The sequence below is a fragment of the Gracilinanus agilis genome, chromosome 3, assembly GCF_016433145.1.
Source record: "Gracilinanus agilis isolate LMUSP501 chromosome 3, AgileGrace, whole genome shotgun sequence".
NCBI classification, from domain to species: domain Eukaryota; kingdom Metazoa; phylum Chordata; class Mammalia; order Didelphimorphia; family Didelphidae; genus Gracilinanus; species Gracilinanus agilis.
Genome location: NC_058132.1, coordinates 338,093,011 through 338,108,069, shown reverse-complemented (window position 1 = coordinate 338,108,069; position 15,059 = coordinate 338,093,011). Strand labels below are relative to the sequence as shown.

Here is a 15,059-nt window from a genome sequence, read left to right as displayed (position 1 = left end):
CTCTTAATTATTTTACAGATACTTCAAGAAACTTCAAATCAACAAGACTCCCATCTTATGCCCTTTCCCCACCCTCTGAGCTGAGGACTTTGTCTTGTACTTTACCAGGGGAAAAAAATGAGGTTAGGTAGTCATTCGATACATGTTTGTTCATTCTAAATATTGGTCTATTCTTGTCATAGGAGCATAGCTGATAATAGAGTGAAAGCTGTAAAGAATCTTGCTGTTACCTAGCCCAACCCCATTGTTATAGAGTTGAGAATGTCAAGAAGAGGGTGGAACCCAATGTTACATAGCCTTATTATAATCTTGACCAGTTCTCTCTGACCTCCAGATTCCTCCCCCTTCCCCAAAGTCAGAGACCTACAGGTCTATATCAGAGGAACAGGAGGCAGCCAGGACTGTAGAATGAGCATTGGATTAAGAGTCAGGCAGGGATATATTGAAGTCAGTTGAAACCAGCTCATAAGAACCAACTATTAAATTTTGAGCACTTACACCTCAAAAATTGACAATGGCCACAAATTAGGGATTTATTGTTTTGTTGATTGCCTAGACATATGAAAGTGATAGAGAAAAATTTAGAAATGCAGATTAAAATGGTTTGGGGGGTTTTTGGAGAGCCAACTGTTAAAAATTTACCAGTACATATCTGGAATCTGAGGGTCTAGGTTCAAATCTTCCCCCTGATCTATGTGAGCTTGGACAAAATGACTTCTAAAGTTCCTTCTAGTTCTAGATTTTTGATCCTATGGATCTGTTCTCCATAGGGCATACACAAATGGCAGCAGTCAGTCATTTCAGTTGTATCTGATTCCTTCTAAGTCCACTGGGGACATGTGCCATTTTCTTATCCAGCTTATTTTACAGATGAGGAAATGAGGCAAACAGGGTTAAATGATTTGCCCATGGTCACACAGCTAGTAAGTATCTGAAATGAGATTTAAAGTTAGGAAAATGAATCTTCCTAATTCCAGACCCAGCACTGTATCCATTGTGCCATCTAGTTGACCTACACACAGCAATTAGAACTAGGGTTCGTATCTAAGTCCTTTGATCCCAAATCCTTGCTCCTTCCACTGTATCACACAGATGTCACATTAGTTGCTATCAGTGCAAACAAGAACCTTTAAAAGGATATCCTGGATGACTCTATTTGGTAGGAATCCCATTTCCCAGGAACACATCTGCACCTGTCAATATCCCCAACATTCTGCTGTTCCAAGTTACAAACAAGAATACAAATATTTGGTTTTGCTGAAAACTAGATACAGAATGATTGAATATAGCCAACTCTTAATTATCTGGGAGCAGAAGCTAGCAGATATCCTGAAAACCTTATTTTAGTCAATAATTTCAGTCTATATTCCAATAAATTTTTTCCCCAGCACTATTTCTAAAAAGCCCAAATGACTGATTAAAATCTTCCTGCCTCTGTTGCCCCTAAATTGTTCATTAGAAGGCTAATGAGTTAGAACAACTACATAAGGGAAATAAGAAGTAGAGGAAAGAATTTTATCATGTAAATAAGCCATACCCTGGTTCATTAGCACTCAGATAGTCAAGAGTGAAATGTGTCTTATGAAATCTGTGTCCCATGGTCATCTGGAGTCAGGAAGCTGGTTAAAGAGGCCACTGATGCTTGCTCCTTCCACCATTCAGCTGGAGAGTCCTCAGAAATACATGTTTTACTCCCAAAATGTGCAGGCATTCTTGACCCATTCTACCTAGTCCCTAAAGCTTCCTTCCCTTCCCCTAGAGATGAATACAGAATTACAGACCTACACCAGAGCCATGAGAGACAGTGTGGCACAGTAGAAAGAATCCTCCTTCTGGAGTCTGAAGCCTTAGGTTTAAATCTTCCCTTTTATATTTAGTGCTTATGTGGCCTTGGGCAGCTAGGCAGCACAATGGATAGACTGCCAGTCCTGGAGTCAGGAAGATTCATCTTCATGAGTTCAAATCCAACCTCAGATGCTTATTGAGTGATCCTGGGTAAGTCACTTAACACTGTTTACTTCAGTTTCCTCATCTGTAAAAGGAGCTGGAGAAGAAAATGGCCAACCACCCCAGAATCTTTGTCAAGAAAACCCCAAACAGGATCATGAAGAGTCAGGCATAACAGAAAAACCACTCAACAACAACTTGTGTGGCCTTGGGCAACTAATTTAACTTTCCTGGGTCTGTCTCCTCATTTTGAAATGAGATGGGGTTAAAATAGAAGGTCCCCCAAGTGTCTTCCAAGTTTAGATCTACAATCCTATGAATCTGTTCTCCACAAGTCCCAAACAGATAGAGCACCTATACACTATGATTGCCCCAAGGACTGAAGAAGAACAAGAAGATACAAAATTTCACACGTGGAAAATTGGGAAGGAGAATCCCTAGACTACTATAAATAGGGGAAATCCCTCAGCACCCAGGCTAAGAGGGAAACTTTTTCTTTAGGAAGTTCATTTATGGCTTGTTTAATTTCTTTTTCTAAAATAGGTTTATTGACATATTCTATTTTTTGCTCTGATACTGTAGGTAGTTTATTTTTTTTAATAAGTATTCTTCTACTTCTCTTTCTCTGTTAAGTTTGTTTTCATATAGTTGAGCAAAATAACTCCTAATAGTTGCTTCAATTTCCTCTTCCTTGGGGGTATATTCATCCTTTTCATCTTTAATGCAAGTGATTTGGTTTTCTTCTCTCTTATCTTTTATTAGATTGATCAATGGTCTATTATTAATCTTGTTGATTTTTTCATAAAACCAATTCCTAGATTTATTTATTAATTCACTGTGTTGTGTCTTTATATGGAGTCATTTTTCTCCCTTCCTATTGCCAGCATCACTTGGTGCTTGATTATCCAGTGGGCATGGCTTTCCATGTGGAGGGAAACTCCCTTTTGCCCCCAGGAAGACTTAAGAGCTGGGAGTTCTCCACCATTGTAGGGTAAAGAAAGAATAAGGAAAGTTAGGGAGGGAAAATAAGATGATGTTCAGAATGTCAATCCATGTCCCCCTTGGGTTCTCTTTGACCAGAACTGAAAACTAACATTTGATCTACCTTCTCCCACCTATGTTTTACAAATAAGGAGACTGAGTCCCAAGAGTTTATCTGTTCAAGGTCACACAGCTAATATACAGTAAAGACTGGACTGGATTGCAGGTCCCCAGATCCCCAGGCCACATTACAAGGAGATATTTCTATTACATCAATGACAAAGGAACCATACAAAATTCAAGCTGGATTAACTTGTTCTGAGATCAGAAGAACACTTAGGGTTCTGAAGCCTCTAGTTTCTTCAGTGAATGAATAATATATGTACATCCATTAAAGTAATAATCATGAGTCAACATAAATAAATAGACTGGGCTGCTTAATAATGTTCACTGGCTCATTAAATGATAATCATAACTAGCAGTTAGGTAGAATTTTAAAAATAGTAAAGCAGGTGGCACATATTATTTCATTTAATCCACGTAATAGCTTCATAAAGTGGGTGTTATAATTATCTCCATTTTCCAGATGAGGAAGTGTTAAGTGACTTGCCAAGGGGTCGCCTGGCTATTAAGTGTCTGAGGTGGGATTCAAACTCAAGTCTTCCTAACTCTAAGACACTCTCCACTTCCCCAAATGACCTTTGTTCATGGATGTTACCATATGTAATATAACAGGTAATGTTGGTGAAACTATGGCATGTGTGCTCCCCTCCCCCTCTCCAGATGCCTGAGGACATTTCTCACATGACCAGCATGTCCAATGGGAGCACTTCATTCCTCCTGTCTGGAGTAAGGGAGGGCGGGGCACTGGGGAAGGGCACATGGTCTCTAGGTGGGGCAGGGCTCGGCACGTACTCTCTAAAAGGTTCACCATCACTGGCCTAGGCAATGGAATAAGAATTCTACAGATGGTTCACATCCTCTCCTGACACTTAATACCTGGCATGGACAAGTCCTTTAACTTCTCTTAACCTCTTAAGCAGATCTCAACACCTATGTTATAAACTGGTTAAAATCTTTTAGAGGAGAGGCAGTACCCATACCCACAAAAATCATAGATCTATGACACATTGATATACACAGAAATTTAAATAAATTTAAATTTAAATAAAGAATGGGATGATAAATGATTATGCTGACTCTTAGGAATCAGGCATCTCCATTCAGGTAGATTTAGAACTCCTTTTGCAAAAGAAAAAATATACATTTCTGGAATATACCTTATAGGCATGCCACAAAGGGCCTTGTTTTGTGTTTTTGGAACAGAAGCAATCAATCAATGTATCAAGAGCCTATGACGATTGAAATTTTGAGCGGCAGTATTTCTTGGTATTAAATTAATTTATTAATTGGCTGGCCAATACAAATTAATCTGGTCAAATGAATCTCAAATATCTTGAAATTCCATGGAGCAGGTCCACAAATACAATTTGGGGAAATTCATTATTCAGCTGCTCACTTGGACATCCCAAGATATCTCTAATTAGTAAATAGCTAATGAATGGTCCATCAAAACTCTTAACCTTTTCCCCACACCTTAGGTCTCCCTTATCATTAGCACTTATATTGTACTTTAGGATTTACAAAATGCTTTACAATATTATCTTCTTTTAACCTCACAACAACTTGGAAGGTAAATGCTATTATTTTCTTCTTTTTATAGATGTGGGTGACAAAATATAGTGTGGAACCAGGAGTCAGGAAGACCTGAGTTGAAGTCTGGCCTCAGATACTTATTAGCTATGTAACCAGAGAAAGTCACTTTATCCTATTTACCTCAGTTTCCTCATCTGTAAAATGAGCTGGAGAAAGAAATGACAAACTATTCCAGTATCTTTGCCAAGAAAGGTCCAAATGGGTCAAAGAGAGTAGGACACAACTGAAAATCAACAGAACAACAAAAATGTGGAGACTGAGGCTGAAAGGTGACTTGTGAAGGGAGGTAGATTTGAACTCCAAATCTTGTACTAGATCCAAAGGCCAATCTAGCTTTATTCAGTAGGCCACACTGTCAAGCTAGAAAAGTTTTTAATATAAACCTAGGAATGGACTATATATCAGTCATTCAAGGCCCAAACCTCTAGAACAGGGGTCATCTCTTTTTGTGTCTAGGGCCCCTTTGGCACTCTGGTGAAGCCTATGGATCCCCTCTCAGAAACATATTTTCAATACAGAAAATAAAATATATAGGACTACCATGAAAACCAATTATAGATATCATTCTTTCCCATCCAAATTCACAAATCCTTCTCCTTACCAATTTCTCCCCACCCTCTTCTCCATTAAGAACCACAACTACTCTAGAATCACATCACTGGAGGTTTTGCCACCAGACGATGTAGTATTTTTGTCCATATCACTTTATAAGGTCTGACTGCCCACAATGGGTTAGGAGGAAGGAAGAGAGAAAAGGAGAGGAAGAGAGAGAAAGACACACACACACAGACAGAGACAGAGACAGAGAGAAAAACACAGGAGAGAGACAGAGAAAGAGATGGGGGAAGAGAGAGAAAGTAAGAGAGACAGAGGAAGACAGAGAGAGACAGAAACAGCAAGAGAGACAGAGAGAGAGACAGAGAGAGAAAGACACAGAGAGAGAGACAGAGAGAGAAAGACACAGAGAGAGAGAGAGAGAGAGAGAGAGAGAGAGAGAGAGAGAGAGAGAGAGAGAGAGAGAGATGGAGGAAGAGAAGAAACAGAGAAACAGTGAGTCAGAGAGAGACAGAGAAACAGAGTCAGATAGACAGACAGACAGACAGACGGACAGACAGACAGAGGCAGAGAGAAAGCACACAATACAGTACCTGTAGCTGCAGGAAAGAAAACCCCAAATACGGTGAAGAAGGACTCCCCAGGACTGTAGTCTGGCAGTGTGTTGTTTTGTAGCAGTTCTGGGCTATAGCCCACAAAACCATGGTCTGAAACACGGAAAGGACAAGAGAAAATGGATCAAATGATTGCTTCTAGCTTAAAAGTGAAAATGTCTTTTGCCATTTAACTTTTATTTATGTCAGTTTCCTCATCAGTCAAATGAGGGAGTTGGACTGGATGGTCTCTAAGGACCCGTCTAGTTCTAAACCTATTACCCTACGATCTTGTGAACTTTAGCACTACAAACACATCAAACAAAACAATAATAGTTAATAATCGTTGTTGTTTAGTCCTTTTTTGTCTCTTTGTGATCCCATTTGGGGTTTTCTTGGCAAAGATACTGGAAAGGTTTGCCATTTACTTCTCCAGCTGATTTGACAGATGAGGAAACTGAGGCAAATTGGGTTAAATGACTTGCCCAGGATTACATAGCCATCAAGTGTCTGGATCCAGATTTGAACTCAGGAAGATGAGTCTTTCTGACCCCAGGCCCAGAACTCTATATACACTGCACCTTCTGGTTGCCATTATTAATTTTTAAACTCATTAATTATAAATTTGTCCAAACCTGATCTTATTCACAGAATGAATTGGATTTGGGTTTTTTTCCCACTGAAAAACTTGTAGATAAGTGTTTACTGATTTTTTAAAAATATTACTTAAATTTCTCCTAGTATCTTTCCCCCTCTCCTCCCCTAGAAAAACATCCTACATATCAGAAACTTTGTAAAGAAAAAAAGAAAAATCACTAAAATCAATCAATATATCAAATGATGAAAAAATATGAAAAATATGGAAATATGTTTTGAGTGGTAATACATGTATAACCTAGATTGAAATTACTTGTCAGCTCCAGGAGTGGAGAAGGAGGGAGGAAGACAATTGGATCATATGACTTTGGAAAACCTTTGTGGAAATGTATTACATATAATTGGTTAAAAAAAATAAGATAAAATAAAAATAAAAGTTTGAAAATATCTGCATTGTTCCATATCCCTGACTCTCTTTGCTCTCTGGAGCAGAGTGAGGGAGGGATATTTTTGTTATTCCTCTTTGGCACCATGATTTTTATTTGTAAATCAATGATGTTCACTTTCATATTTTTTTTGGTAGTAGTTATCCTTGCCATCTACTGTGTTGTAGTAATTGAGCCTATGGTCTTCAGCTTGGCTTACTTTACTCTGCATCAGTTCATGTAAGCCCTTTCGTGAGTCTCTATGTTCATCAGTTGCTATGTCTGACTTTACAGTAATATTCATTACTTCTAATGTACCACAATTTGGGCAGCAGATCCAAGAAGGAAGAAATATAGCCTAGTTCCTCCAACCTAACCATTCTGCATTGTAGAAAATGTAGCAAATCAAGTCCTGGTCAGGAAATCCAAGATGGGAAAAATAATCACAATAGTCATTTTCCAGTCCAGGTTGCCACAGAGAGACAGAGAGATCTGTGGATGCCCAGAATGAGTGTGAACATTGGTCCTGGCCAGGAGAGTGCTTTAGGTAACCTCTGGGTGGTTTTGATTTATGTTTCCCTTATCAGTAATAATTAGGCGCATTCTTTCATGATACTTAAGAGTTTGCAATTCTTTGAAGAACTGTTCATATCTGTAGTTTGTGTGTATGTGTGTGCACGTGTGTGCAAGTGTTACCAAACTCTTAGTTGAAAAATCTGATAAAAGATCTTTTTCCCATTTGGTTCTTCCCTTCTTAACCTAAGTGTATTAAATTTGTTTGTGAAGAAACTTTCCGATTCATGTAATCCAAATGATCTATTTTATATCATTCTCCTTCCCTTAATGAATACATCTCTTATTCACAACAATGAGCAATCTATGATCTGATTCTCATCTAATTTTTTATGATGTGATCTTTGATATTAAGAGTTTAAGTTTATTGTGAAATAGGGTTCAAGGTGCTGATCAAAGATTAATTCTAGCCACACTGCTTTCCATTTTCCCAGAAGTTCTTATCAGATATGGAGGGTTTTCCTCAGTAATTTATGATGTGGAGTTTGACAAACATTGGGCTATTCAGTTGCATTGTTTCTGAATCTCCCTTTAGTTTCTTTCTAATATGCCCTGAATTCTTATTTTAAACTCAGACCCTTCCTAGGCTAGTGATGCTCTGGATTATCAGGTCTGGTTTCCATCAGAAAGCCCCTGAGATGGGAGCAACTAGGTGGCTAAGTGGATAGAGAGAGCACCAGGTCTAGAGACTGAAGGTTCTGGGTTCGAATTTGACCTCAGACACTTCTTAGCTGTGTGACCCCCCCCCCCCCGGGGTAAACCATTTAATCCCAATTGCCTGGCCTTTATTACTCTTCTACTTTGAGACCAATACTGTGTATTGATTCTAAGACAGAAGATAAAGGTTTAAAAAGAAAACCTCTGAGGGCAGCTTTCCCTCAACTTACCCTGGTTTTCACCCTCTAATACTTTAGTAAGAGTATCTTTTCTGACTGTTCTCAGCAGAGAAAATAGTCATTATTTGCATTTTTACTCCCTTCCCCAATTTGATTTCTTTCCTGGTCCACAGAGCAAAAGCCCAACGTGATTATAGGCACACAAGGACTTTCCTGTGCCACCCGGAGCCTCTGATCTATTGTCTGATCTTTTTCAAATTAGAAGGGAGTAATTTTCCACTTTCTCTTAAAGAGGAGAGGAATTTAGCCACTCGCTGAGCCAAGTATCTCCTCTTAGTGCTGCCTAGCAACAGGTGCCCCCCACTTTCACATCTACACCTTGCCTCCCTCCAGACTGCTATAGTAACCATTCTTCACAACTGCTGAGAACTTCTGTCCCAAGCAGAAAAATAAAGCATTCTGAATAGCAAGGTTTTCAGAATAGGCTGAAACTGATTTCATCCTAGGAGCCCTGCGCTCTCTCCACAGAGGGGCTCATTTTGCACAGCAAGTGTCTGTGCCTGCCGGCTAACGGGGTTTTACAATGGCAGGTGCCAATAGCAATACCGTATGATGAGCAACTGTGAATGGCTTCGCTATTTTCTGCAGTGCAACGATTCAAGGCAATTCTGAAGGACTTAGCATGACAAACGCTCTCCGCCTCCAGAGAAAGAACTGATGGAGTTCGAAGGCAGATTGAAGCATACTTCTTTAACTTTTTTTTATCTTTTTCAATTCTAAAAGTTTATTTTTATTTCTTTTTTAAATTATTTTGAATATTTTCCCCTAGTTACATATTTCATGCTCTTTCCCTCTCCCCCAAACCTCCCTAAACCCCCTTAGCCAATGCACAATTCCACTGGGTTTTATATGTATCATTGATCAAGACCTAATTCCATATTATTGATATTTGCACTAGGGTGATTGCTTAGAGCCTACATCCCCATTAATATCCCCGTCAGCCCATGTGTTCAAGCAGTTGTTTTTCCTCTGTGTTTCTCCTCCCACAATTTGAAGCATACTTCTTTAAACTTTATTTTTCCGAGTCTTTTTAGGGGGCCAGGGGATCGGTCTATGTTTTCTTTCACTACACGACTAATATGGAAATATGTTTTACATGTGTACAATGTATGACCTATATTAAATTGCTTGCCTTCTCAATGAAAGGGTGAGGAAGGAGGGAAAGAATTTTGAACTCATATTTTTAAAAAAATACATGTTCTAAATCATGTATCCACGAAAAAAAATTATAAATTAATTAATTAATTAAAAATTTTGTTCAAATAAAAAACTACATGTTCTGAATCGTGTAACCATGGGCGGGGGGGGGGGGGCTATAAATTAATTAATTAAATAAAATTGTTCAAATAAAAAAATACATGTCTGACCTCAGACATTTCCCAACTGTGTGACCCTGGGCAAGTCACTTGACCCCCACTGCCTAGCCCTTACCACTCTTCTGCCTTAGAGCTAATCCACAGTATTAATTCTAAGACAGAAGGTAAAGGGTTTAAAAATATTATTTTTTTAAAATCTATATAAGAATTGCTTATTAAAAGCTCAGATTGAGGGGCAGCTGGGTAGCTCAGTGGAGTGAGAGTCAGGCCTAGAGACAGGAGGTCCTAGGTTCAAACCCAGCCTCAGCCACTTCCCAGCTGTGTGACCCTGGGCAAGTCACTTGACCCCCATTGCCCACCCTTACCACTCTTCCACCTATGAGACAATACACCGAAGTTAAGGGTTTAAAAAAAAAAAAAAAAAGCTCAGATTGAATTGATTTGAGAACTCACATTTTCCCCATCTTGTACTGTGTGGGAGGCTGAATTCAATGACATTCAAGTTGCCTTCTAAAACTAATATTTGGGATTTGAAGTCATAGAACAATAGTTAGTGGGCATGGAAGGATTGAGTGAGGATGGAGGAGGTTTATGGGGTATATTTGTAGGCAGTCGAGAAGCAGCCAATAAGCAGGGAGAGATGGAAGATGAGTTGAGCAGTCTTGGAGGAGCCTGGATGGAATGGGACCGCTTCTTCAGGTAGAGGGGCTAGCCTTGGTAAGAAGTGAGGCCCCTCTTCACGTAAGATAAGGGTGATGGGAGATAGAGGCAAAAGGGATCTGAATGATATGAGAAGAAGAGGCGAGAAGAGGGAGCTCATGGTAAATTCCTTCATTTTTTCCTGTAAAATCTGAGGCAATGATCTCTGCTGAATGGAAGGAGGGGAGGAAGAGCCAGGGGAGATTTGAGGAGAGAAGAAAAGATTTGGCAGAGCCTCTGTGGAGAGGGAGATAGTGGATTTATAAGGGAGGTATATAGGAACTGCCTAGCAGCAGCGAGGGCTCCATTAATAGAAATTTGTAGTGAACCAAGGCAGAATGATTTCATGATTTTTCTCCACCTTGGTTCAGCAGCTTATGCATAGGAATGAAGGTGGTGGATGGTGGGAGTGATTCAAGGCTGAGACTTCTCAGGGCTCAATCAGGAATATGATAGGGACTCCAAAGGAGAGGATACAGCAGAGTTGAACTGGTTCCTCAAGGAGTCAAGATGGGGAAAAGTAGAGAAAGTGGCAAGTTCATAGGAGATGCCTGGGAGAAAACTGAAGTATGGATGTTGAATAGACTTTGGAAGGCAGAGGGAGAGGTGAAAATTCAATAGATTGTGACTAGATAAAAAGGATTTTAGACTTTTTTAACATTGATGCATTTTTGGGTGATGAGAAGAACATCATCAAAGGTATGACCATCTTTGTGTGTGGTTGAGGTGAAGTAGAAGAGGTCATGAAAAATGAACAGTCTGAGGAACTAAATATTTAGGGATTTTGAAGGAGAGTCATCCCATATGGTGAGATCTCCAATAAAAGGATTATTAAGGGCATGGGGAAAATTGTGAGATAATTACTGTTGAGAAAGGAAAGAGCGAAGCAGAGGTCTATAAATGCTACTAGGATTTTGACTTAGGTGGTAGATATGGATTTCATGAATCTTGAAGGAAGAGAGGTTACTGAGTCATGGAGATAGAGGAGAACCTAGAAGGTACAGTGGGGAGCATGGACTATTCCAGTTCTACCCCTGTGATCAATAAGTTGAGGACAATGAGAGAAAAGGCAGCCAGTAGTAGAAAGGGTAGCTGGAGAGGCTGGTTTATATAAGGAGGTGGCTAGGTCTCAGTGATTGCTAGAAGACAGAAGTAGGATAGAGAAAGATTTGGGATGAACAGGGGTTTGTTGCCCAAAGAAGGAGCATTCCAGAGGGCACAATGGAAGGGATGGGGAGTATTTGGTCAGGGCTTTAGGGGAGGAGAGTTGAGGGGATTGGAAGTAAGGAATTGGGTGGTGGAATGGGATTTGGATAATGATCTTCAGGAGTTCAGAATCAGTGGTGTACACTGGATATAACTAGGGTTATGTTCATCACGGAGTAGAAGGTACCACTCCTCTTCCTAGAGGAGGCTAGAGATCAGGGACTCTGCAACAAGGGAAGGAAGTCCAAGTCCCCACCAACTTTTCTCTTCCTCTTCCCTCATAGGGTATACACAGCAAATGATAGAAGGCCCAAGGTCAGAGAGAAGTCTACAATTTTATTTCATTTTATTTTGCAGAGGAGGTCTTTCCACATCCCAGAGGTCAAGAAATCATTCTGATAGGGTACAGAAAGAGGTGGCATAAATGGAAGTCTGGCCTGGCTGGCCTCTACCAGCCTTTCCTCAGGGGACACACATAGCAGGAGATGGGGGGTGAACAGTCAGAAAAGGGTCACTCCTCTCCTCACCTAAGGCTAGAGATCAGGCAGACACAACAGGAGGTAGAAGTCTCCCTTGTGGGGGAAGTTGAGGTGCAGATGGACAACCACCCTGTCCTTCACTGCCTTCCCTCTGGAAATAAGGCAGCAGGAGACAGAAGATCTTCCATCAAAAGAAAGTCTCACTTTTCTTTCTTTAAAAAAATTTTTTTGTTACCAATTGCATACAATAACAAACCTCCACACAAGTTTTCTCAAGTTATATGATTAAACTTGTCACCCACCCCCTTCCCTTCCCTCTCCCAGTGCCAGCAGGTGATTCAATCTGAGCCATACATGTACCACCATGCAAAATACACCTCCCTATTGTTGATTTTTGTAAGTGATTCTCTTCTCTTTCTTGAGGGCAGGGATAATGTTTTTGCCTTTTATTGCATTCCAGTGCAATTAGAAAGTAAGTAATAAATGCTTGTTGACTGACTTCTTATCTATCCAATCCCCATTCCAATTCCAGACAATGTTGTTCATCCTTTGTTTTTGAGGAGGACCAATGACATCACGGGGTGACACCTTGATTTGCTCATGAATTGGAATTCAGCAAGACAGAGTTGAACAAAGTCCTCGGCCTCACTCTCTCTTCCAAAGTCACTGAAGTCCAGTGTTAGGACAAAAGTCAGACTAACTGGCAATGGTCCAGGATGCAGTGGATGACTGTGGCATCTTTGATGTCTGACCAAGCTCTAAGTACTCCACAGAGCCTACTTCACTACTTCGGAGGACTTTATGGCCATTTGAATAAATTGCTCCTATCTCCCAGTCCCACTGGAGAAGCCTTCACGTGCTTGGGGTAGACATCCCCCTAACTCACTACTAGGTTTAAGGCTGTCAGTTCCCCTCAGCCCCTGTTACTTTGCCTCAGTTTCCTAAACTGTAAAATGGAAAAAAAATAGCATCTACCTTGCAGGGTTATTGTGAGAATCAAATGAGATAATATTTATAAAGTTCTTGGCATATAGTTGGGGCTATATAACTGCTTATTCCCTTCTCCTCCCTCCCCCTCTTTTATGTGTGACTTCTCAAGAATTTTTGCTTCATGAAGAAAAAATAATAAAAAACCAATGAAGTACAGGGAGGGGTCTAGCCTTCCTCAGACAGAGGGTGGGAATTTGACTTTTCTTCTTCAGAGATCATTTTTCTCTCAATTCAATTTGTGAGGGAGGGAAGAACCCAACCCCACACATAAAAGAGTCGATCCTGGTTTCTCCGCTGGCTGACCTCACTGACCAACATTACAGAAGGGGGGAAAAAAAAAACCACAACACTCCAGCCAGCTTCTATTACTACTCTGGACATGAGCTCAACCAAGCCAGACTGACTCACTGATCTCAGCTCCCGCCCAAATTCACATTCAGAGAATCTTTAGGATTTACAAAATGCTTTTTTTCATAACAATCCTGTCATCAAAGAAGCAGCAGAGGTTGGATTTAAACTCGGACTTCCTGATCTAAAACTCTTTCAACTCTGAATAATGATGGTATATAATAAAACGGGTAAGGGCTCAAGGAAGGCAGGAAAAGAAAAGTTGGGGAATGGACCTGGGTCTCTAACCCAGGAACTAGGCCATTAGGACCATGAGGGGCACACCTCTCACCATGATTTTTCTTTTTAATTCAATTTTGCTTTATTTACAGTTCCATTTGGTCTCTGTCCCACCTCTCCCTTCCCCCTATCCACTGAGAAGGCAAGAAAAATAAAACCCATTATGAATATGCAAAACAAATACAGCCTTAGCCATGTTCCAAGAAAAAAATAAGAAAAATATATAAAAATAAGAGGGCAAGAAAGACAAAATCCACTACAAATATGCATAAATATGCCAAACAAATTTCCACAGTTTGTTCCAAGGGATAAAAGGCAAGAAAATGAAAGAAATAGAAGAAAACATGCTTCAATCTGCTCTCGGTCTATCATTTCTCTTTCAGGGGGTGGAAAGCATGTTTCATCATGAGTCTTCTAGAACCGATCACCATGACCCCTTAACCTACCCTGATACATCCAGGTACCAACTGCCCTGAGGACACATTGCCAAGATGATTGAACAACAGAGGTGCTTCAGACCATCCATTGAGTCACTAGGATTACAGGAAGATTTAAATGGCCTCTTTTCTCCACCCTTTTCCCATCTTTGGTGTTCATGACTTCAGCTCATGAGTCACAGAATGAGAACCATGGGACCTCAGAGCTGGAAGGTACCCCCAGGGTCATGTGGTTCAAACCACATCTGACCAAGAATCCCTTCTGCAACCCCAACAATGATTCAGCTTTTGCATGAACACACTGAAGAGAGATGAGAGTTGGAGGCAGTCATGGTGAGGATATAAAGCCTCGAGAGGCAGCCCATTCTACTCAGAGATAGTTGAATTACAGGGTGGTTGTTATTCAGTCATTTCGATCACGTCAGCCTCTTTATGACATCATTTGGGGTTTTCTTGGCAAAGATACTTGAGTGGTTTGCCATTTCCTTCCTGACCTAATTTGACAGGTGAGGAAACTGAGGTAAATAGTATTACATGCTTTGTCAAAGGTCACACAGCTAGTAAGTAGCTGAGGCTGAATTTGAACTCAGGAAGATGAATCTTCCTGACTCCAAACTCAGGCCCTATCCACTGCACCACTAGCTGCCAATATGAGAACATGACTATCATATCCTTCCCAACTCTGAGTCTTTTAAGTCTTAGTCAAGTGGCTGAAAGGGCTTAGCCTTACCAATTACCCCAGTTTCCTCTGTTCAGCTGGGGCTTTATCAACAGGTGGGACCTTGTAGAGCATAGCTATCTCTGAAATTCTTTCCAATGTATCAGGCCACTGAGTTCCTTCTGCCTTCCTTCCTTCCTTCCTTTGACAGACAGAGATCCTAAAGCCCAGAGTTTGGCAATCTATGACCTGAGGGCTAAATCCACCCCAAACCTGGTTTGGAAGGAAGGAAGGAAGGAAGGAAGGAAGGAAGGAAGGAAGGAAGGAAGGAAGGAAGAAGGAAGGAAGGAAGGAAGGAAGGAAG

At 40.5% G+C, this 15,059-nt stretch overlaps 1 protein-coding gene across 1 annotated transcript in view; it reads right to left on the bottom strand.

Annotated features, from left to right (window-relative positions):
- Positions 1 to 15,059, bottom strand: part of SLC12A8 (solute carrier family 12 member 8) — a 203,176-nt gene that overhangs the window by 95,262 nt on the left and 92,855 nt on the right. Inside the window, exon 5 of the mRNA XM_044669159.1 lies at positions 5,793 to 5,906. Coding sequence (XP_044525094.1) covers positions 5,793 to 5,906 — 114 coding nt within the window. The remainder of the gene's footprint in view (positions 1 to 5,792; positions 5,907 to 15,059) is intronic.